The sequence below is a fragment of the Lathamus discolor genome, chromosome 5 (genome assembly GCF_037157495.1).
Source record: "Lathamus discolor isolate bLatDis1 chromosome 5, bLatDis1.hap1, whole genome shotgun sequence".
Taxonomy (NCBI): Eukaryota; Metazoa; Chordata; class Aves; order Psittaciformes; family Psittacidae; genus Lathamus; species Lathamus discolor.
The window spans coordinates 64,787,494-64,811,275 of record NC_088888.1 but is presented as its reverse complement, the minus strand read 5'-3'; the positions used below and the strand labels follow the sequence as shown (position 1 = coordinate 64,811,275).

At 38.0% G+C, this 23,782-nt stretch overlaps 1 protein-coding gene and 1 long non-coding RNA gene across 8 annotated transcripts in view; one reads left to right on the top strand and one right to left on the bottom strand.

Annotated features, from left to right (window-relative positions):
• The window catches only part of AFG1L (AFG1 like ATPase), a 56,630-nt gene that overhangs the window by 18,425 nt on the left and 14,423 nt on the right, over nucleotides 1–23,782 (top strand). For both annotated transcript variants that reach the window (XM_065681106.1, XM_065681105.1), the window contains exons 6-10: nucleotides 2,266–2,365; nucleotides 5,230–5,288; nucleotides 19,073–19,155; nucleotides 22,051–22,121; nucleotides 22,378–22,478. In XM_065681106.1, the coding sequence (XP_065537178.1) occupies nucleotides 2,266–2,365; nucleotides 5,230–5,288; nucleotides 19,073–19,155; nucleotides 22,051–22,121; nucleotides 22,378–22,478 (414 nt within the window). The remainder of the gene's footprint in view (nucleotides 1–2,265; nucleotides 2,366–5,229; nucleotides 5,289–19,072; nucleotides 19,156–22,050; nucleotides 22,122–22,377; nucleotides 22,479–23,782) is intronic.
• Nucleotides 14,504–23,782, bottom strand: part of LOC136015325 (uncharacterized) — a 42,848-nt gene continuing 33,569 nt past the window's right edge. For 5 of the 6 annotated variants that reach the window (XR_010613155.1, XR_010613154.1, XR_010613156.1 and 2 more), the window contains one exon: nucleotides 17,236–17,705. This is a non-coding gene — a long non-coding RNA (uncharacterized LOC136015325). Of the gene's footprint in view, nucleotides 14,937–17,235; nucleotides 17,706–23,782 lie in introns of those variants that run through there. The other variant, XR_010613159.1, reaches the window with a different exon arrangement.

Here is a 23,782-nt window from a genome sequence, read left to right as displayed (position 1 = left end):
TTATCTTTTTTTTTTTTTTTCCAAATTATTTTTTCCTTTTTTTTTTAACATGAGTCATAATGGGAAAGCAGCACTAGGTCAGAAAAATCTTTTCTGTTAAATGCTAATGAAATGTCTCCATTCTCTCCATTAGCAGGCTCTCCTTGTTGGTAATTTGTAGCCTCTGCTTTTGTTCTGTCTTGCAATGAATGCTGGATACAGTAACTAAAAATACTGTAGTTACTGTCTTCTACCTGCTTTACTTTGTAGAAATTTTCTGTCTTTCCCAAGCTGTATTAGAAACAAGAACTCAGATTTGCATCCCAGGTCTGAAAATGGCTCTTGCTTTTTGATGGAACTTCGGAGAGTTTTGGGTTTTTTTAATGAAATTGGAAACATCGGAATTCCGCATCAAATTGCAGTTCTAGTTAATAAGAGAACATTATTAATGCTTTTCTTTTATGTGAGGACTAATATTCTTTCCCTACCTGTTTTCTAAGGGTAGCATCCTTTATAGGATTTTTAAACAAGAAAGTTTGGAACAGAAGAGTTTGCAGAATACATTTTAAAAACCTGGTTATTAGCTTTGCTTTGTGATACAAGAAATCCGATTAGCCTTACAGTGCACATGTATACTGATTCCCTGTGTGTCTTGTTTTTTAGGAACAGAGGAAGTTCCTAAATTTTAGTATTCAGAAGAAATAAATTATAAGCAGATGTATTAGACATATACGAGAATAGTGAACTATGACATGCTTTTTGGAACGTGGGATCTGATCACAGATGTGCAAATCTGATGGCTGTGTTACTGATTGTGTAAAAGTTTGGTTTTGAAAAAAGAATAAAATAATCCATATTATTATTAATCCATGGAACTAATTGGAAGAAATCTTTGCATGAGCAGGTGTTTACATGTGGTTCCTTGTGAACATTATTGCTTCCAGACTAGCTGTCAAATGTAACCTAAGTCTTTTACTGTCTTTAGTGTAGAATTAATCTGTGGTTTTTCTGCTGCCCAGAAAGATCATTTAGAAATGGGGAATGATAGGGAGTGGGTGGTGGTGGAGTAGGGTTAAAAATTACTCTGGGTTAAATAGTCTTCCTGTAGGTGTATTACTATTGCAACATACACATGTGAAATGGTGAAAGCATAGCAGCCTGTCAGTGTGTTGGGTAATGAGTGTATATAGCTCTCAGGATGCCACCACTGTTTTATTTCCTCAGAACTGGGGTCTGTTTTGGTAAGTCAGAATGCAACAAGTGTCTAGATAATAATCAGAGGGAATGCGGGAGAAACAAGTGTAACAATAATAGAAATGGCTTACTTAACGTTGCTGATCTCAGCCGGTGAACTCCTGTAAAATATAAGTTGCTGTTGTAACAATGGGATTTTCAGGGATTTTTATTTATTTATTTATTTTTGTTTTCATTAGTACAGAGTGGTTTCTGTTTCTTTTAATTTCTTGGTGCTGTAGAGCAGGTTCTTTACGCTAAACTTAGATATTGAAAGAGATTTTACTTCATGGCTGATTTTTAGTCATCTTATTCCCTCCTTCCCCTCCCCACCCCCCCAGTATCCCTTGTCACACCCTTTTTTTTTTCCCCTTTTCCTTCATGTTTTGTGCCTGAAGGTTAGAAGAGGCTGACTGTGCTGGAAGTGACTGCCTGCCTTTTGATTATTCATGGACAGTAATAGAAGGCACTTAAAAAGAACAATGAAATTGCTTATTTTTGTGATGGGCCATCTGTTGAATTGTTTTTTGCAACAATCACACAATAGTATCTATGTCATATCGTTCTATTTTCAACAGCAGCTGATTATGTATAGTTGGCTACTTGTCTTTTTTTTCTGAAGTCCCATGACCATTTAAATTCACCTCTGCAAACCTTTGCCTCAAAGGTAATAGAAATGTAAAACAGCCGGTGTGTATTTTCTTTCTGTCTTCTGTTTTTTCATGTTGTTTCTAATTAATTAGGCCTCTTAAATGTTTAGATCTGTTTTCTCTGTCTCCCACCTGTAGTTTTACAATAGAAGTTAACATGGAATCATTTAGCAATTGGTAAAGAAATGGCGGAGTTCCGCAATAAAGAGTGGGCAAGTTTTGAAAGACTGTGGTGCATTCACTGCTTATTAATTATCCCTTTTATTTTTTCTCACCAAGCAATAATTAGAATCTTTCACCATGGCTTTCACTAACAAGCGTTTTTCCTAGCTACAAAGCCACTTGCAGATCTATTGCGGCAGAAGCTGAAAGCAAGATAAAACAAATGTGTTGTCTTCTACAGGTCACTGACATTGCTGATGCCATGATTCTGAAGCAGCTTTTTGAAAATCTGTTCCAAAATGGGGTTGTCGTTGTGGCAACATCTAACAGGCCTCCAGAAGGTAAAACAAACATGCTGCCAATATTATTCAAATACAATGAATCGCAGTAACTTGTAAAACAATTGTATTAAAGTCAATGCAGTGTTTAATTCTAATAAACTCTCTAGTCGGCAAGAATCTGAGATACTCCAGTTTGTCCAGGGTTTTTTGTGTTCTTAAGGAAGAAAGGTTTTTCACTAAGAGATATTTCTTCCTTCTCTCCAGCTCAAGCCATTCCTTTCCTCCAGATACCTTCTGTGTTTTCTGATCTCTAAACCAGAGGAAGGGTATTTGGGGACAGGGGAGTTGAGGAGAGGTAAAATACTGCCTTGGGTTTGGATGATAGGAAAAGATCATATTCTACAAAAGAGAGGGTAAATTTCTTTCCTGGTTTCTAACTCGGAAACTTGCAGACTTGATCTGCTAGCTTAAAGGAGAACCCCTTATGAAGATGTCACACTCAGCCTGGTTTGAGATCAGTCATTGGGAATTACTTAGGAGAGTTATTTCTATTACTAACTATATTTTTAAATGGAGAATAACTAGCTGGATAGATCCTCCTACAAAGTCCCGAAATCTGTATGGGTTTTAACCAGGCAGTAATTGTATTTTTTTTTGTATAGGAGAAAAGGGTTTGTTATAGAGTAGTATGATATCTTGCAACTTTTATGACACTTTAGATTGGTTAATTTCAAACATTTGCCAAAAATACTGAAGAGTTGCAGTATTAACTGTAACTACAGTTAATTTTTCTACCCAAACTGAGTAAGAGGATCACTAAAGATTTGCAATGCGGTCTGTCTGAAGAGGGGAGAGATTGAGAGAAGAAAACACTCATGTTTGTACTAGAGGAGGAAGTCATTTCCCATTGATTTGTTTTCCTGGTTTAAGCAAACAAGATAGAATCATAACTACTGTAGTTGGGTTAACTATAGATAAACTGGATGGCAGTTTGGAGCCATCCTTGTGTTTTTTGAAGCACTACTCTTTCAAGTTCAGGGGAGATTTTTATCTTAACTTGGGGATTGTATCCCACTTACTGAACTGAGATGTTAGTCTGTGACCACTATCATCATACAGGGCTTTTTTTTTTTTTAGTACATATTAAGCCACTGTGTCAACCTGAAAGTCATCCACTTGTACTAGCTACTCAACAGATGATGTCAAGAATGGCATCTCCATAACTAAACTATCTTGCAGTCCAGATGTTGATCAATGCCTGTCACTTATTCTCCTCTCGCTCCTCCTACGTACTCACTGTGTGTGTCTGAAATCCTACTGCAGGAAAGAGAGTTGGGTTAATGTAGTATGCTACATCAAGGTTTAAGACTGAATTGATTTGTTTCCTGTGGATACAAAGGGGAACGGTGGCTTTTTCATTAGAGAGCAGATGTACCCTGCTGCTGACCACTGGTGACACTTAACCATATTAAACTTCCTCCCCAAGGGAATATGAGGGGAAATACTGTGAGGAATCCTGGCTTCATTTCTCCACCAAAATTACTGCTTGTTTTTCTTGTTCTCGTATGTAGAGATATAGTACAAAACTTCACGGCCTTATTATCTAGAAGAACTAACAGAAGTAGTTGTCTTATAGTACTGTTACATATTCAGTGTTTTTTGCAAGTAAATATGCGATTTGGTTTTTAAACAAATGTATAGCTGTCATGATTTGCAGAATTATGAATGAGAATAATACATGGCTTCATACAATTTTGTTAGTAATTAGGGTGTGGAATCACCTTCACTGATAATTTTCCTAAATGTTTCTATGTGCGTATGCAATTTTGTGGAAACCATTGTAGGTGTCCTGCTAGTTTCTCATGCATACTGTGTCTTCTGTTCACCATGAAGTGTTTGGTAGGGCATAAAAACCTTAGCCTGTTTGCAGCCTTTAGGCAACACAGGGAATATAGGTGGTATTAATAGTCTGGTGTGGTCTTTGTGGGGAATTTTGGTGACATCTCAGCTGGGTGCCTTTATTCTTTTATTTATTCCTTCAGTCAGTCATAGTTGCTGTATTGCCTTCTTATAAGGCTTCCTAATACTAATGAAACAGAGCAGCCCCTTATAGCTTTGAAGTGATAACGTTTTCAGAGAAGTCATTCTGTTATAAACATGTTGGGTAGTTGGATAGTCTCCAGAGAAGAAGTGTGTACTCTATAAAATTTAGAGATAAGTAAGATATAAAATACTGCTTTGTGGTTTGTTTTTATTAATTCATATTTTCTTTGAGTGTGGATCTGCATTTTGTTATGTAATTTTTTTTTTTTTTAATTCAGTGGTATTTTTAGTAACTTTGCATAAGTTTGCATATTAATTTAATTTTCTTTTTATTTTTTTGGCCTTAGGGATGACCCTTTTTCTCACTTTGGAAAGTGAGGTTCGCCTGGTAGAGTTGCTAGAAGATAAAGTGTACCACAGTACACTGAACAAGAATGATGCAAACTTTGGAAACTCAGAGAGTGTGTTTTTAGTTGACATTGGGTTTGTCCCCTCTGCCAGACACTTGGGACTTAGCAGTTGCATAGTTTTGGCCTCATAATCATACCAGTGTGTACTCAGCATTACAAATCTTTTTTATGTTCTTACTTTAAAACAGATGCTGGTCTTGTTTCATTTGCTAAAATCAGTTATATGTCAGTAGAGATTGAAGTCATCTTTCCTTCACTGCCTTTTTCAGAGTTTTTCAGGATGTTCCATTCTTCCTTAAGAATGTACTGAATTTTCATAGAGCAAAAAAAGAAATCAGTTTCAGCTCTCCTCTTCTGCCTTTTGTTCCTTCTCTCTCTAGCAATACTGAGTTTTATTTGCCAGACTAAAAGACAAGCTGACATTGTTATTAAGACTAAGTAGCAAAATGGTACTGATTTCCTTTCTTTCAGATCTCTATAAAAATGGTCTTCAGAGAGCTAATTTTGTACCATTCATTGCTGTGCTGAAGGTAAGGAGAGTCACTTGTTAAATGCTTTTCAGTTTTCCCTGCTGTATTAGTAAATTAGAAATTTGCACAGGATTGCTTTGATACTAGTTTCCAGATAAAGATGTATATGCTTTAACTGTTTGGGGTGAAAATAATGGAAGGTAAGGCAAAAAGAACTCTTTCTGTCTACAATTAACATGTTTTGAAAGCTGAATATTTTTAGTATGACAGAAAGTTACCTTTTTGACTAAAGTAACAGAATTTGTTCGGATAAGACTTTTTACTGGTGTGCATATGCTGTGTAATATAGTATTCCTCTAAGTTATACTGTGTTGTACGTGTGGACATGTTGCATTTGTTATGCTACAAAACCTGGTGTTTCTTTGGTGTAAAGAAAGTAGTGTTTGGTATCTGCCCCTCAATTACTTTGTTTCTGGGTCTTTCTCATACGTAAGCAGTTTTCTGAATGGGTATTTGTGCGGTTTCACATAATGTTCAACAAGCAGCAGTTCTGAAGACAGCTTCCTGGAGTCCGCTTACCATCTTCTCTGCCTTTAGCTCATGCCGAGCCGTGTGTGTCTGTAGTAGTGTCAGTCTCATCTAACCTGTTCCCTGACAGTGGTTTTGACAACTTGGACTACTCCTGTCTTAGTTTTCTCTGGGCTCAGAGCCTCCTGCAGGGCTTTTGTTTGGGGTTTAGTGGGGGTGAATGGGTGGGTTGGTTTTGTTTGTTTGTTTCAGAATTAACTTCTGTGGTCATAAGTCTTAAAATAAGGCTTTAGAACAAAAAGTAGTTCAAGTTCAGCACAGGAGCTTTAAATTCCTTTAAAGTTCTTGGGAACATGGGACGAATGGAAGGTATTTACAGTACATTTCTGTGATGAGATGCTTCACTTGAAATAGATTTCAGGCTGTTTCTGTTCCTCATACATGGAATGCGTAGTCACCAGATACCCTGATAACTGCTATATAAAAATCTTTCCTTGTCTTCAAATGATGAAAAGAAGTGGTTTCTTTCCTAGATCTGGAGTTATCCATGCTCATCCTTAATTTTGTTGTAGATTTTATTTTCTTCAGACAATATAATTCCAGTATCTGTATTTGGGTTCCTATTCTTACAAAGACAACTACAAACCATTTCTGTGGAATAAGCAAAAAGTGAAACAGGGCTCTGTGGAAGATACAGTAACCTTGCAAAGTTTGTCTGTATTGCCTTTCTAGGTGGTAGATTACTGAGGACAGGTGATTGCTGAATGCCTGCAGTGGAAGGTGCACTTGATGAATTCCACTTCTTGAGGCCATGAAAAGCTACAAATCCAGCTGGTAGCTGCCGAAAAGCTTCAGGTTTGTGGAGCTGGGCAGGCCAGTAAGGCTATTGGCAGCATTTCCCACCCTATGCGTGTCCCCTGCCTGAGTAGTTTTAATAAGCAGGAAAAAACTCAGTTATCAGTTTGTTGTTGTGAATAAAATTCTTTGGGAATTCTTTATGGGAGGGCTTAGTTTCTGCGGCAGAGAAGAGTGCTTCTTCAGTTCATGAAATCTTACAGAGACAGCTTTACAGAGATAAGTATTAGGGAGGAAAATCTTTTAATTCTATAATTACAATTAGATTCAGGCCCTTCTGATTGTGCTTTTAATCTTGCAGGGTTTCTCACTGAGCATCTTAAAGTGCATGGAACTCCTAAGTGATTTTTTTCCTTTTTTCTTTCTTTTTTTTTCCCAACAAAGGCAGTTCTTGCAGAGAAACACAATCACTGCTCGCTGTTACTTTGTGCAAGTGCACAGAACAGAAATACTCTACAAGTTGTTGATCAAAACCAATAAGAAATAGAAAACTTTTCTAAATGCTTTAAAACTGGTTTACAAATAAAGCTATGTATCTTAGAATTGTAGAATCACAGAATCGTCAAGGTTGGAAAGAACTTAAAAATCAAGGCCAGCCATTAACCTAGCACTGCCAAGTCCACCGCGAAACCATGTCATTAAGTGTCACATCTACATGTCTTAAATCCCTCCAGGGATGGAGACTCCTTCACTGCCCTGGCAGCCTGTTCCAATGCTTGACAACCCTTTTGGTAAAGAAATTTTTCCTGATGCTAAATGCAGACCTTCCCTGGTGCAATTTGAGGCCATTTTCTCTTGTCCTACCACTTCTTATTTGTGAGAAGAGAACAGCCACCTCCTCACTACAACCGCCTTTCACGTGGCTGCCGAGAGCAATAATCTTCTTTTTTGCAGGCTAAACAGCCCCATTCCTCTAAGGACTTGTGCTCCAGACCCTTCACCAGCTCCATTGCCCTTCTCTGGCCCTGCTCCAGCGCCTCAGTGTCTTTCTTGTAGTGAGGGTCACAGAACTGAGTACAGTATTTGACATGCGGCCTCATCAGTGCTGAGTACAGGGGATGATCACTGCCCTGGCCTTGTTGAACCTCAAGGAGCTGGCCTCAGCCAGTTGATGCAGCGTGCCCATATCCCTCTGCAGAGCCTTCCTACCCTCAACCAGATCAACACTCCCACACATCCCACTCATTTTTAACAACCTGATGTAAGAGCTGAAGTGAGGCTCTTAAAAAAAAAAAAAAAAAGAAGCACGTTTTAATTTACTGGTTTGCAGTAATTTTGGCACATATTGGTTTATGCAGATATTTCATGAAGACATTTGCATCAACCATAGAGTGTTCTGGAACCCTGATTCCAATTCAGTGGCTAGTTCCAATGCTTCATTCTCTGGGCAGTCAGGAAGGAAAGCTCCTTCAACTGTTTGTTGTGTAGAGTCTGTAACTTAAATGAGCACTTCTTGCATTTCCAAAGGTTTCCTGGAACCGTAGTGTGTAGCTCTAGAACATCAGGCTGAGTCAAAATGCCAAATATGTAACTTCTGCATTTTGCCAGGTTTTCTTCGTGCGGCAGACCTGCCCTGCACTAAATTCTAACTGAAGGTCAGGAAGTTTTAGAGCTTTTCACAGCCTGAGGATACCTTTTAAAGGTACAGTTCTAAAATAAGATGTTGGCTTTGACTACCCACATTTTGCTTAGAATCAACCAAAAACCTGTTTGTCAGTAGGACATGAAATTACTGTAAGCTTTCTGTAGTGAACTTCTTTTTTTTTCTGCTGCTGTTAGGGACCAAATAATTATTTCTTTTAAAACTATTTGGTTAAAAAGACTTTTAACCATAAGCATTGTACACGCATCTCAAACAGAAAGCAGTGTATTTTTATACGCTCTATTGTTCACTGTATTTCTCAAAATAGATCAGTGATTATTTGTTGCCGTTGTTGCCTGCTCCGGTTTTAATTAAAATACACCCTTTCTTACAAAGCAGGAAATGGAGGAATTTAAAAGTGTTTTCACTTTTCAATAACTTAGTTCAAATATGTGAAAAATACTTGCTCAAACCATTTACAGCTGTCCCTAGGGAAATTGTGGGAGTCAGTTTTGTACAAAGGCATTGGGTAGATGTAAAATGTCTTTGATGGTGCAGTCAGCTTTTGTCCAACCACCTGTGTGAGAAATGCAGGGATTTGTTGATTGGGGGATCTGCCTCTTTTACCCCTCCTTACTCCCCCTGCAAAAAAAAGTCATCTCCTTGATGAAATTGATTTGTCAGTTTGTTCCAGTCTAATGGTGTGATAGCCCAGCAGCTTTCAGTATGTTGAATAGTTAAAACCTGCTTTTGAGGTCAGTGTCAGCCACTCTGACCCTTGTGAACTGTCACCTGAGTCAGAATTGCAGGGATTAGGCCTTTGATATTGTGATGGCTTCGCCTATCAATTGACTTTTTCATTACTGAAGATGTTGGGCCTTTTGTTTCCCTTCTTAGTATGTAAGCAAGCAAACTCCTAAGTAGAAGGAGCATTTGTTCTTGTTCTTTCTGCAAGTAATAGAAGTACTCATCTTTTGTGAAGTGTACCTAATTAAACATAGAAAAAGTAAAAATTTAAAATAGAGCATGATTGCAAGTATATTTTGCTGAGCATCGGTATAATTTCTGGGTAATTTCAGTTTGACAAATTTGTAAATGTCAACTAACAAAATGTTGTATATAGAAAGCAAGGTGTCAGACTAGAAGTTACCAGCCCTTTCTGCATTCAGCCTTCTAAGCCTGTGTGTTTGTTAGATTTAAACACAAGGGTTATTTGAATTCTGTAGTTTAGAGCACTTAACTGTTAATATTTTATAACGTACCTATTGCCTTAGTGCGTTCACTAGACTTGAAGCTGTTTGGTTTGCTTACCTTCTATGTCTGTCTTACACGTGCTTGCTTCTAGACAGTTTATTTAGGTGCAGATCAAAACTTTACCTTAGGATAAAAGAGTTGCTCAGTGTTGGGTTCCCTGCCTTCCTTCTCGCTGCTTTTGATTGTTAAGGATTTTCCGAGTTCTTGCTTGGTTTGGTTACTCCTTGATTAAAATGAATAAATCAAAGCATATTGTAGATATGGAATAGTTGATTCCTGCTGTATCAGGGTAAATTAGTCTAATTACACGTGGCAGTTTTATTTGCTTGTGATGTAATGTGAAATGAGGTCCTGCATCCCCCCAAAAAGCCTGAGCCAATTAATAAAGCTTTTAAGCTCTTTGTCACAGGCCACCATGGAGGTCTGCAGAGAAGAACTTTAATCCAATAAACATTTCATTTAGATCATGAAAAGAAAGCATGAGAAGAAGCTCCTACAAGAGAGGGTGTTACCAGCAATTCGAGCCACGAAGAGATGTGAGGAATTTGCCAAATTAACAGAGGCCTTCATATTTAACACATAAATGTGTCAAAACTCATAATAGAATAATTTCATTTGAGTTGAACCTTATATTGTTAAAATTCTAAGAAGCCACGACTGTTTTCTTCAAAGACTTTGCTGTTGAGTTGGATGGACAGGGCAAGGGGAGGTTGTGAGAAACCCAGATAGCAAATAGCACTGGCCGAAGCTGGTGGAAGGGGGTGGGGGGGGGGGGGGGGGGAAGGAATAGATAATTAGGTGTAATTAGTGTGTATGAATTGTTGTCTCCCTGCCCTTGGCTTGAATAAATTTCAGAGGGAAAAAAAACCCTAGTGGTGAAACCGCTTTGATGTAAGAAGAGTCATTGTGGTTTGGCAGCATAAAGGCAGTGTTTTATACTTCTTACATAATGGTTGTGATACAGAAAGAGTGAATGGACCCTGCACCCCCCAGCCTGCTTTACAGCAAGGACTTTTGGATTCCCTTGAAACAAAATGCATCAGAAGTTGGTAATGAGGCAGTGGACCTCATCAGAGCTAAGCGTAAGCCATCTTTAGCCTTTGTTTAGACCTTAATCGCATTTTTCTTTATTCTGGGAAATCCAGTTTTGTAAATCAATACTACTTTTTTTTTTTCTCCTTTCCCTGCCTGCCAACAGTTCTGGCAGGAGCAAAGGCTAATACTGGGGGAGAAATACAAATCAAATGTTAGGAAGAAAAACAACAGCAAAAAAGGATTCTAGACAAATAACTTCATCCAGGGTGTAATTCCGATGAAGTGCATGCATTTGGGGTCAGTTTGACCCTCAGCTTACAAAACACCATGTTATAAATTCGGGGTGAACTCTTGGCATTTGTTTTCCACAGAGCACCACAGCTTGTTTATTAGGAGATTGAAAGTTACAGTTGTATGGGTTCTTTAGCAAAACTGAATGTTATGCAGTGGTTTGTGGGTTGGTTTTGGTTTGCTTGGTTGGTTTTTTATTATTACTGTTCTGCAAGGAAGATTTTTCCTAAGTGATGTGAAACAGGGAGAGCTGTTCGGTGTAGTTCTTATTGCGTGGAAGTGTACTGTGCCATTCTTCTGCTCCCTGGCTGGAAGAAGGAGAGACTGTTTGTCCCCTACCCAGCACAGCCACATCTGTACCTCCTGAATTCTTTCACTTTTGTCTGAATATGTGAAATACTATTCACACAGCAGCACATTGTAAGAGTCTCTGTCTTTATTCATGCACCATTACTTTACAAGTTAATTGTCTATTTTTCTTCTTCTTAGGGGGTAGCTGATTTGTAGCTAGACATTAAAATAAGTTGTTGAAAAGTTGTACAATAGATCGTATGTTCCTTGTGGTAGCACGAATAGTGGGGGGTTCTTAGTCGTTAAAGTTTTGAAGGCTGCAGTGTAAACTTGTGCAACTTCCATTGAATGAATTTTACCTCTAACTCTTCACTTTAAATGTTCTCGGCTCAAGCCTAAGAAGAAGACTAATTAAAAAAATACATATTTTTGGCAGTATTTCACTTCCCAAATCTTTGTGCCCTAGGTCCCCTTACAAACAATTCACAAATCAGATGTTTGTCACCAGAGTTAACCTGAGCATGGTTCCTTTCACTGATACTGTGCGGCATTCTTGGGTGACAGTTTGGAAGTTTTCCTCAAAATTTGTTTGTGTGGGGCTTTGGGGTTTGGTTTGTTACAGTGTTTGCATTTGGAACAAGCATGAAGTGTCTAAGGCTATTGTAGCAATTCCCCCTGTTCCTTATTGCAGAAGAATATAGGGGGAAAGACTGTAGAAAAATTCAGTTAACCCTTTAAAGCATTGCTCTGTTTTGCAGAACAGATAGCCTTTTGTACTTGAAGTTGATTTGATCTGTGAAAGGCAACACCTGAATATCATATAAGACTAAATAATTATCCCTGATTGTAAGGGGTTTTTTTTCAGGTACAGGTCACATGAAATTCAGCTAGGGTAGAGTATGTACAAAGCTAAGAAATATGCAGATTTTCTGTTGTAAGATAGTGTAAAAATTATTTACACTTAATACTTGCATAAAGGTTAGAAAGGTTGATGAAGCGATATTTAGTTTTGCTTTACTATTCACTGCGTGTCAGAATGTAATTATGACTGATTCATGAAACTGTCTCGGCAATGAACCATCTTTATTAAAATGCGGATCAAGACAAGAGCTGACAGTAATAAAGAATAGAACATTTTAGTCTTGTTGCTTTTGAATGATTGCTAATTACCCCAGAGGTCATGTATAGTGCTTATGAGGATTCATTGACATTTTCTTTAAAGTCTACTGTTTCAACAACATCTGAACAGGGAGACAAAAACTGTATGCATATCCAACAACGTTTGGACCAAGTTTTTATCCACCATGAAATACCTGATCATTCCCTTTCTCCTTCTCCCTCCCCCCGAGTACAGCTTACTCCCATGGATCTGTGTAGCAGAAACTTAGGACTGTTACAAACTCCATTTACTTTTTATTTTTTAAACAAGGCCGATTTTAAGCATGGATGAAAGGAGCAGCCCTTTGCAGGTCCTGCACCTGTACCAAGCTTACTGATGGCTAATGGGTCTGGTTGATCTCCTTTCAGAGCTGCACCAAAGAGGAAACCCTGCACTTTGTACGCTTCTCTCAGCAGGCTGTAGACAGACCTGCCCAGCTCATGAGTCCCAGTTGGACCAGTCTGATGTTCTGGAACGTGCTGATGACTTTGAGAGTATGGCAAAATCGAAACCTGTGGGTATGCTTTGTAGGTCAGAAATAATTTTTCCCTGGCACACTGCATTTTTGCTTGAGAGGATTCGTATATCCACCACAGTTACAAGTCATCTGGGAAAATTCCAGTTGCAGTGGTACCCTTTGGATGGAGAAAGCTTTTCTTGAAATCGCTTGAGAAGGAACAGAATTCCAGTTGATGAGCTAACACTGCATGGACTCAAATAGTGAAAAGTGAAAATCGTTATGTCTAGTGAGCTCTGTTTACCTGAGGAGCTCTCCCCCTGTTGCTTGCTGGTGGAGGGCTCTTGCCACCTGTCTGCATGTTGTGTGATGTGAGAGAATTTTTCTCTTAAGCTGGATGTAAATGTATGAGAAGGGTGATTGCCAATGAACAATCTCATTATTTTCTGGTTTTATTGATCCTGTGCCTTGTTAATGGAGGCCAAACGCAGGACAGGTGTGGGGTGATATTTGGGGTGGGGTGGGGTGTGATTTTTTCCTTTTTTTGGTTATACACTAATACAAAGAGTTAGATGCTGAGGATGTATTTGAAAAGGGAAGATGATACCTCTGTGGAAATTGTCTCCTGTTGCTCAGAAAGAGTGGTTAGAAGTTGCACTGCTCAGTCAGGCATGGTTTTATTATTAATAGTAGGTGTTCTCATGTGCTCATTAAGAACTGCGCCAGAGGCCAAGAGTATTAATTGTGCAGTTTTGCATGCCTGGGGATTTTACTTGTATGGAAAGTGCATTTGGTACTGCAGATGCAGTGCTACAGCTGCATTTGCAGGTGTCTAGTTTGGCCCGAGTGTGAAGGGCTGAGGAAACTCAGCAGGTGTGGGAATTAAGGCAATGATCATACCAAGATGAAGCGCTTCCCCATCTCTCTTCCCCTACATCTTCTCTGGAGGTGATCAGGTAGGGTTTGCCTGATCCTGTGGGCTGACTTTCTGATCTGAATGAGTTCCGGTTTTCTTTTTTTAGTGTCATTAAAATTCATAGCAGAGAATGACAATTGGGTTGACTTATGATGGCCTTCAATAAGGTTAAGAAATATCTACTCACCTGCATTATCAAGGGTCGTGAGTTGATCACAATATTTGAGCTTACAGGGACACATGGTATTTAGCACAGTGTTTAATGTGGACTACAAGGCCATATATTAGCATTTCAGGTTTTTTTGTGACACATGGGAAACACACATCTTGAGAAATTGCAGGTTATCCAGTTAACCTTGACTGCCTTTTGTAATTTCCTTGAACCTCTGTTCCTCTACTTAATGATCTATCCTGTTGTCTCTGATTTCTTGAGCAGCTAAACATTTCAATAGCTACCATTCTTGATTGCAGCAACAAAGGAATATTAGAGGGGCTTACAGGAACAAAAATGTATACCTGCCTGTATTTAATAACTTTCTACTGTAGGTATACTGAGAGTTTAATTGTATCTATTCTATCTGAAGGTTGTTGTTTTAGGTGTTCTGTGTCAAGTTGAGCCTTGAGGCTTTGTCTTTTTTTCTTCTGGAATAAAAAGTTTTTATGCCATTTCAGTGGAAATGAGCGCATGATCATGCTGTATTTTTAACTTACTAATTGCGTTTTCAGTTCGGTAATTGTATTTGTTCTTTGTATACATAAATACATAAATGACTTCAAAATAAATTGTATGACTAATTAATTTTATGCATTTGAATTGAATAGGCTAAGTCAGACTTGAAATATCTCAATAGAATAGAAAATCTGTTGGAAACTGTAGATGATTCCGCAGAACAGACTCAACTAACTGTAGCTTCAATTTTAAGTATTTATTTCAAAAGAAAAGGAGAAATGTAGCCCACGTAAAGGAAATTTGAAAGTTTAAAATTCCATCTTAAGAAACGGAAACCAGTAGTTACAGTCATGGCTTTGACAATTAAGTACTAACAATCTGAGCACTCCAGTTAGTTCTTTGGCTGTTGATTAGGATTCCGTGGTGGTGATTAGTGTGAGGATGCAATCACATCTGTAGGGTTTAATCAGTTCAGTGCTGGAGAAGTTAGTCCACAGATGGAGACAGAACTAGAATTCCTACCTGTAATCTTAGTAGGGCTTTTCCACATGCTGAAAAAATTTGAAGAGGAAAAAGAAGAGAAGCCTCCCCTTCCCTGAACTCGCACGGTTTGAAAACGATAGCATTGATTTTCTAGTTCCATGATGCAGGAGGATAATATTGTTGACACCTGTGAGGGGGCGAGAAGATGCATGGTTACATACGCACCCTCTGTGATGCTCAGTATTTCATTCTTGCAGGTGTGAGCTGTATTTGATTTTTCCATGCTGTGCAACCATGTATCTGGTTTTCATGTTTGTAAATCTGGTTTAAGTGGTTAGCTTGGGTGTTTGCAATATTTTGGTGTGCTTTATTTTCTTCTATTAGACATTCTGATCATATGATGTCTTTTTAATATTTAAATAATGTATCTTGAAAAAAATATTTACAAATATGAACGTTTTGCCCTCTGCATTCCCGTGAAGTGGATAAGTGAATGTTTCTGTGTGTAGAAACAAAGAACCGTGGTGGATACCCTTGTCGACAAAGGAAACCCCAAAAGGAAAAGCTTTTGGATCTCTGCTTAGCACATAGTTTCTGTGTGACCTTTCTGACTCTGGCTTTGAGTAAAGGTGACTGTGTGCTGAATCCCCCTTTAGAACCGTCTCCACCAGTACATTCTTAATGGCTGTTGTTGCCTGCCAGTGCAAGCAGTCCTCCCATTACTGCCCTTCAGTTCACCGGTACTGCTATCACACCCTTTCTGTTCTGCACTGTGTAGAGCTCAGTTTGTGTAAGTAGCATTGCCCACCCCAGTGCGTGTTTGTATGCCGGTTTGTTGGCGTTATTTCCACATTATCATTGAATGATTGGTTTCTTTACTCACACTTCTGTTTGATTTTTTTTTTTTTGTTATACTGTTTTCCAGTAGCACCTATAGATGTGTACTCTATCATATATTCACATAAGGAGAAGGTTGTTCCTACCCTACAAAGCTTATAATCTGACAGTAGCAATCATGTTTTGAAGGAATGTTTTCTGAGAGCACGTTGCTACGCAGATTATAATGTTTTGTTTTAATGGCAGAGCCCTCCATTTTATATATATTTACACAATGCTCTGAAGTCCAAGGCAGTGGTTCTTGAGAAGGAGGAAAAATGTGCTAGAGATTCAAAGTAAATACCAGCCAGAATTTGATGGAGTGTGCTGGTTTGAAAAATACGAGATGGCTGTATTTGAAAGATAGGACAGAACTAAGCCAAAAAAAGCCCCCCCCCCCCGACCCAAACTAAACTCGGAAATTAATTCAGAACATCCAAGGAGCAGGATAGTAAAATGCCAAATGTTTTCCAAAGGCCTAAGTATCTCTCTGTTCCTGTTAACTGGCCTCTACTTCTATGCATATATTGTGTGTCACAGAAAACTGCTGTATATCAGAATTCAACATTTCCATTTTGTTTATGTTTGGTTCAGTCGACTTTGGCCTCCTAAGGAAGCAAAAACTCAGTAGGACTGTAATAACTGCTTTTTATATACTTCTGAACAGGATGCTCTTGCTGAAAGGTCTTACAGCCCAGAATATCTAACAGATACTTTAAAAATAAACTACGTAATGTGGTATCACATTAGAATCAATAGTGATGCATTACTGGACACCTAGAAGACAAGGTTTATAGGAAAGAGAAATATTGTTAATTTAGGCATCTGTTTGTAACTTTAAAAGGGCCCCAAAACATAAACTTTGGAGCACATAAACTCTTGTTCATTCGTGTCCATTAGTGTTAGCAATTTTTGTCTGAATAGCAATAATTATTTTGAAGAAATAGAAAAGGCAAGGAAGGCAGAAGAAATGTGGCTATTTCATAGCTATTGTGCTAGTATTTACATCTGTAGTCCTTACCTCCAGAACTCATTTGCTGCAATGTTAAATCATGGAGTCATAAAGACTGTCAGTGCATTTAAGGAGTGATGAGTTTGTAAGCAGAACACAAATACACTAAAATACTGTATCACAAAGCGCTGATTTATATTTCAGCAAGCCGCAGTGACCTGCATAATATAGCACAGTATTGGTCTGCGTGTGTCTGCTCAACTCAGCAGTCATTATCAGCTGAGCCTCAAGCACCACTGTAAATATCAGCACAATAGATTTACATTGGCTGCAGTGCTCAGGTGCACTTATTTTTAATCTCAGCCCAATCGTGACCATGCCCCACTCTTAAGTATATGTAGCTTTGTTTTCACTCTTCACACTATATGCAACAGCCTGAGAGAACAGCAGTGCTTATAAACCCATCTTGAAGGCCAAGGAGATGAGGCTGAATTAATGCAAAATTTCCTACCTGTTGTTTCCAAGAGAAAAACAAAACAACCAAAATTATCAACAGTATCCGAGTATCTAAATAATCTCATAGCTTGCATAGCAGTAGTGGTAATGTGCTTGTATTCACCACCCCCCCCCAGCATGAAGAAAATAGTACTTGAGCTAATGTACTACTTTGGGAAAATAAAACATTAGGTGGAAAGGTGCTGAGCATTGATGCCTGGCAGAGAAAAGCAAAGTACACCAACGCTGCTGTGACATTTCAGGAATCTTCCGTGTAGCCTTGACTGCCAGACTGATGCTGAAGAAAAGCTTAAACATCCTCCCTCCCTTGTGCATATTATTAGATGCCTCTGGAACTTTTTTCTTCTGCTCTGTTATTCTCTTTCTTTGTAAGCTTTCATGGAAAGAAAGGGAATAGATTATAATAATATTGTAGTACCAATACTGTTGTGTTTGCAGTAGCCTTAGCCCAAGATAATGATTTGATTAGCATGGCTTTTACACTTACGGGAATTAGAGATACATGGATTTTCCTGGGATTCTGTGCTTTCAGATGACTTCTTTTTCCCCCACTTTCCTTCTTCAGCTGTATACCTTTTCAGGGAACTTGGAGGTTTAAAATAGGTATCGAGTCTTCAATAATAGCCAAGGGAAAAAAACCATGCAATGAGTCATTACAGTCACTCCTGCAGATATTTGTACTCTGTAAGTCCTATGCAACACGTTTGTTCAATAGGGCCATTGTTCCTTAAATCACTGATGATAGTTCTTCTAAAATGTAAGGATTTTTTTTTCCCTGCAATGTAGTTGCTATAAATGAGATTTGACATTTCCAATTTTGTTACTTGAATGTCCTCAAGGAGGCTTTGAAAAATTCGACAGAATATGAAATACTTAACGAGAGCATTAAAGATAAACTAATAGTTCATAGTGAAGAAGCAGAGTAATTTAGTGGATTCTAGCAATCCAAAGAATTTTAATGGTGTTAAATTACCTAAACCCCCCTGAAGTCTTATTGTTTTAATTAAATTGTTGATACAGGTATCTTTTATATAATATTAAAACTTTTCCTCCCTTTCTTTTATAGCATCTTTTGCTTCTTAGCTATGTAACACCCACAAGTTTGTGTATGATGGCAGTAGCAAGAAGAGATAAGCAGAGGTATTCCCTTTGCCAGAGGATGTAAAATCTTGATCCCACTGCAATTAGTGAGAGTTTTGCTCTCAGCCTCAGCCATTGACCCAAAAAAGCATCCTTTAGTACAGCTGGGTTTGAGTTTTCTAACAGAAGCAGTTATTGTGACTACTCAGGAGCATGTGTATTGCACTTGGAATCTTATAGGTTGTTTAAAGGGGGGCAGGATTTGGGGAAGCAACATTTTGTGAGTCAACTCAGACATTACAAAAACGAAACAAAATCTTTTTGATGTAGAGCTTTGTTTATTCCCCTGTGTGTTTTGGTCCATTTTGCAGCAAGACTTGGCATGGTTCATATATTTGATGTTTGACTCATAAAATTTTTTAATCTTAGTAGAAGATAAAATGAAATTAGTTTTAGCCTATAAAACAGAAGTAGTTTCAGTTGTCTCTGTTGCTAGAATTGGATTGTGGTCTCTTAAACTTTTAATTTTCTGTTTCTTAGTGTGTCTTTTTAATGTATAAATAATTATTTTTACACACTCCCTCAGCAAAGCACTACCTAGGGAGAACGAGTAATACCCGTTCTGGTTTCATTCCACGTGCTTCCAAGCTGTATTAAGTTGCTAGTTGCTGGACTCTTGAAACTGATTCCTTTTTTGTTTTGGATATATGAGTGATTTGCACCTTATTTCTTTGCTTTGATAATTGGAAAGGAGACTTCAGTTTTGTGATCTTGAATCAGTTCTGCAGATGATATTCCTGCTGATGGTTTATCACAGCACTGTGTCTTCTCTCTAACACAAACAATAGTAAATACAGTTTTGGCTTGAGGAAAGCTATTCTTTTTTCTTGTCTCTGTAGAAGTACTGCAGCACAGTGCAGCTTGATTCTGGAATAGACTACAGGAAACGAGTGCTTCCTGCTGCTGGAAAACTTTACTACCTGTAAGTTTATCTGTGATATGGTATTTACCTTCTTTTTCCTTCCTATTAGCCGATAATTTCCTAGTCATTAGGAAAGGAAAACCAGTAGAATTAGCAGGGTGTGACTTTTCCTTTTTTTGCCTTCCGGTCCATTTTTGTTCAGCAAACCGCCTTCCATTATGCCTCGATATTAACTTCATTAAATTATGTTTTCAGTATCCACACTAGCATCATTTATAATGTCTGACTGAATAAAAACTAATTAGATTTTTTTGGGGAGGTGTGGTGTTTGGAGAACTGAAGTGACAGATGGTTAGAAAGTAATGAATATCCTCTTGTAAGAGATTGCACAATTCTCCTATAATAGAAGAACATCCTTATTGTATTTAAGTAATTAAGTATTTATAGAAATCCAATGACAAGGATTCATTTAATATTGGGTGTTTCCAGTGGATTAAAAAAACCCAATACTCTCCCTGTTTTGACAGATTGTTTCTGTTCATCATGACAAAATTTCTTTAGCAGTTTGTTCTATATTTGCAAATAAATAAATTTAAAAGTACATTCACAGTTGTGCTTCTGGTTGCAGCATGTATCTGCCTAGTGGAAACTTAATTTCTCCTAGTTTTTAAATACTTTGAAACCTTTGCATTGCAGACATTTTTCTATCTTGTATTTGCTCTTAAAGGATTATTTAATCAATGATAACCTGAGGAAGGCAGACAACAGTAGCTTAAAATGAGATTTATAAGCATTGTATCTTTCAACCCAACACACAAGATTGATTTGAAAATCATGTTTCTGTTAAGAAAGGTGTGGTATTTTCATCAATGTGAAAGGTATTTGAAATGAAGTACGTCCATATCACTTTATAATAAAATTAGAAATTGTAGTTTGTCTGGAAGGAGGAGTACTGCTTAGTAGAATTACAACAGGTAACTCTTTCTGCTTCTGGAAGGAAATGATAGAATCTTATATATGAAAAATGGGTCCAGTGCAGGTTCTGTGTGTGACTGTATGAATGCAAGAAAAGTAACTCTTGTTCTGTATTCTTGCCTGGCTTCACTTTCTTTAAGTTTTGTGGTGTCTGCTCAGAAGTACTATTTGAAGCTGCCACTTATCTCAGCATTGCTCATCGTGGCTCTTGTTCTAATGTCTAGGTAGCTGGCTCTGCTTACGGCTCTGCTTATTGTGCCCCTTGCACTTGTGTGACTCGCTGTTTAGTAATTGTGGAGAGCCCCTACCATATTCTTCTCTCACTGTCCATACTTCAAAGAAATGAAGAGCACGTACGTGGTTTCTAACAGATAGTACGCTAAACACGGTGCCTATGGCATCAGCTCTCTGAGGAGAGGAAATGTGAAGAAGTCACAGGATTAGTACCCAGGCAGATTATTTCTGCTGTTATTTCTGCTGTTCTACTGTAAAACTTGTGATCAAGTGAATGGCAGAGATCTGTGATAAGTCTGCCTTGTGTTCTCTCATGATAGCTGGTTATCTCTACGACTTGTGTAGATCATTAAGAAGGAGTGGAAAAAAAGTATTTAAAAATCCTTATTTCATCAGCCTTTCTTTTTCTGTGGAATCTTATTCTTCTGTTCAAACTTGTTAACTGGAGCTTTCAACCCTGCACAGCTAGCTTAGTATGTGGGGATTTTTCTGTTTGTTTTAAAATTACATACTATACAGTATTTTGCTGCATATTATTGAAATGTAGTTAGCAGTCTTGCCCCCAAAAGAAAGTGTTCTTGTCCAACATGTTTACATTCTCCTGTTAATGGTCACAGTATCATCGGTTTTGTGGGGTTTCTTAAATCCTCTTGATGCTTTTATAGTTTGTGTAGTCTTTCATTTAAAATATGCAGCTGAGGCTTGCTTTAAGCTGTTTCATACTCATCTGAAAGCAGTCACTGTAACACAATTACAAGATTCCTGATGAAAGCAACTTCCTTGATCTTAGTCTCCGGTGCCTATTTTCAAAACAAACTTTCTTGGCAGTTATACAAACTTCGTTGGAGCATTATACATCCTACTTCTAGTTCATTGTCTACCACAGCATGCATGCATCTATCTATCTATCTATCTATCTATCTATCTATCTATCTATCTATCTATCTATCTATCATTAAAAATGATAGATAGCATTGTCATTACAAATGATAGATACCACAGAACCACAGAAAGATTGGCCCTCTAACCCATTCAATGAGGAAAGATACTCCCTGATCAGACTGATTTCTAATTTTTAGGGCAAGCAGAAGATGAATATAAACTTTTTAGCCTAGCTGTCAGCACAGGTATTTTGTGTTTTCACCATCTGGGGTTGATTTTTTTCTAAACAGTATTGGAGACAGAGAGGGGAAACTGATAAATTTACTGATGCAGAGATCATGCTGGTCTTCTGAATTTCATAGTTTAATTTTGCAAATGGTTTGGTCAATACAATCAGTTGACTTGATTCTCTCCCCCCCCAAAAAAAAAAAAGAAAGAAAAAAAAGCTGCTCCAATATTTAATTTCACAAAGTCCCCTCTCAGAAATTTCAAAGGACACTTCTTTAGGTGCTTGACTGCCTTGCCTTGTCTATTTGCTCTTATTTTGCATGCAAGATAGAACCAGAAGCCTTTTTTCTCATTGTGTACACATAGTGTTAATGGATCTGCTCTGCCTGTATTGCCTCATTACTGGAAACAGCTCAAAACACAGAAGTCTTTCAGTGTATGCAAATAAGGCAGAATCATCTACCTGAGAGTTAATATTCTCTACTTTTAAGTGTATTCTAAATCTAATGTTTGTATTTAGAGCATAACATCCTGTTCTTTTTTTTTATGGGCAAAAAGCTAAGCAGGCTCAGGCAGCTGTTTGATGTTGGCTTCAAGTGTTATTAATTTCATATTCTATTATTCTTTTCACTGTAGCACAAGTGAAGCTGATGTGGAGGCTGTCATGGATAAGTTGTTTGATGAGCTGGCTCAGAAACAAAATGATTGTACGTAAGTTAATTTCTCTTGAAAGAGAATACATTTAGAACACAATGCCCAATCTCCACTGACCAATTAATAAGTTCCATTGCTGTATATGGGTTGATGCCACACTCAAGTGGCAGTCATTGTATCAGCATTTTGTCTAATTTATGTGTTGAATCATGTGCTATTATTCATGAAGCTATGCATTTCCTATCTGTAAGAGATGAATTTTATAGTAATTATCCAGAGAAGATTGAGTCTTTGTTCATGTTCCCATAGTAACTAGACCAAGGATTCTAAAAGTGCAAGGCAGAGAGCTGAGGCTGAATAAAGCATGTGGAACCATTGCAGACTTCACGTTTGAAGAGCTGTGCGACAGAGTGAGTACCCAGTCAAATCCAGATCAGTAAATGCTCAGACTTTTCACAGTTTAAAATAAAATAAAATCTGAAGCACACGAACTTGCTGTTTTCCCAAGGTGTACCAAACAAAAAGGGCTTTTTTTAATTGGGCACAAGGATTTTGAATATAACAGGGTGGGTGGGAAAAATTCCCCAAAAGAACAATAATTTTTCTTCTTAATGATACAGTAAATTCACTTTTAAGTGTATCAGAGATTGTTTTCAAAAATCCTAGTACAGTATATGCCTGGGCTAACATCACTGCTGGAATATTAGTAGTTAAAACATACCAGTATGTAAATAGCATTCAGACACTGTTTTTAAAGTCTGGGGATCAAGTTGGTACTCAAGCAAAGGAGTAGTTATCCTGGCACCACTAGAGAAAAGCTGTTGCATGCCTTAGTTGTGAGTAGCTGTACAAGAGCTGTTTAGTCCTAGGCCTTCTCAAATTTGCCAAATCTTGCTAAATCCTGCCAAATTCTCTGCTAAATGTGTGGGGTGTGATTCCTGAAAAGCTCTCTTTGCATACTGACCTCCAGTGGGTTTGAAGACAGTCCCCCAGAAGTTGCATTTTACTTCAGTGACCTCTCTGCTGACACCTGAAGCTACTGTATAATGATCACAACCCTAAATTAGGCCAGTAGCACCTTTGATTCAGGATGCTGACCAGCCTTTTGGTTATAACATTACATTTGCACTTACTTGTACCTATGTAGTTGATAACTACTTGGACAGAAATGTCACTGGTTGCATTTCAGACTGTAGGTTTTAGACTTTGTTGGGTTTTAGTTTCAGAGAAAGCCAGTTAGCCATTTGTGAGAATGGAGGTATGTCACTGGTAGAACAGCTTGCTTTTCACTAGAAGTTTTGAGATGACCTCTTCATTGTGCCTCTTAATTTATCAGGAAACTGTGCTGTCAGCAAACACTTGTAAAATTCTTTAGCCCAGTAAATGCCTTATGTACTTAAATCGGATGATAAACTGCTTCTAAGGAGAAGTGCTCCGGTATCTCACATGGTAGTGGTCACTACTTTGGGTCTGAAAGTTCTGACCTACTGAAGAATTATGTGGGTTTCAGACCCTTATCTTGGCATAAGGAACTGAGATGCTTGGCTTGCACTTAGAACAAGTAAAGAGAATCCTTATGAAATGTCAAATATCATTTCACAGTATTGTTCTTACGTTCATTACCCCAGGACTTGGGAAGTCGTGTCTCAATTCAGATAGCTTCTGCATATGCGTTATGATAGTCTAATAGGATAATGACATGCTTAAACCTAAA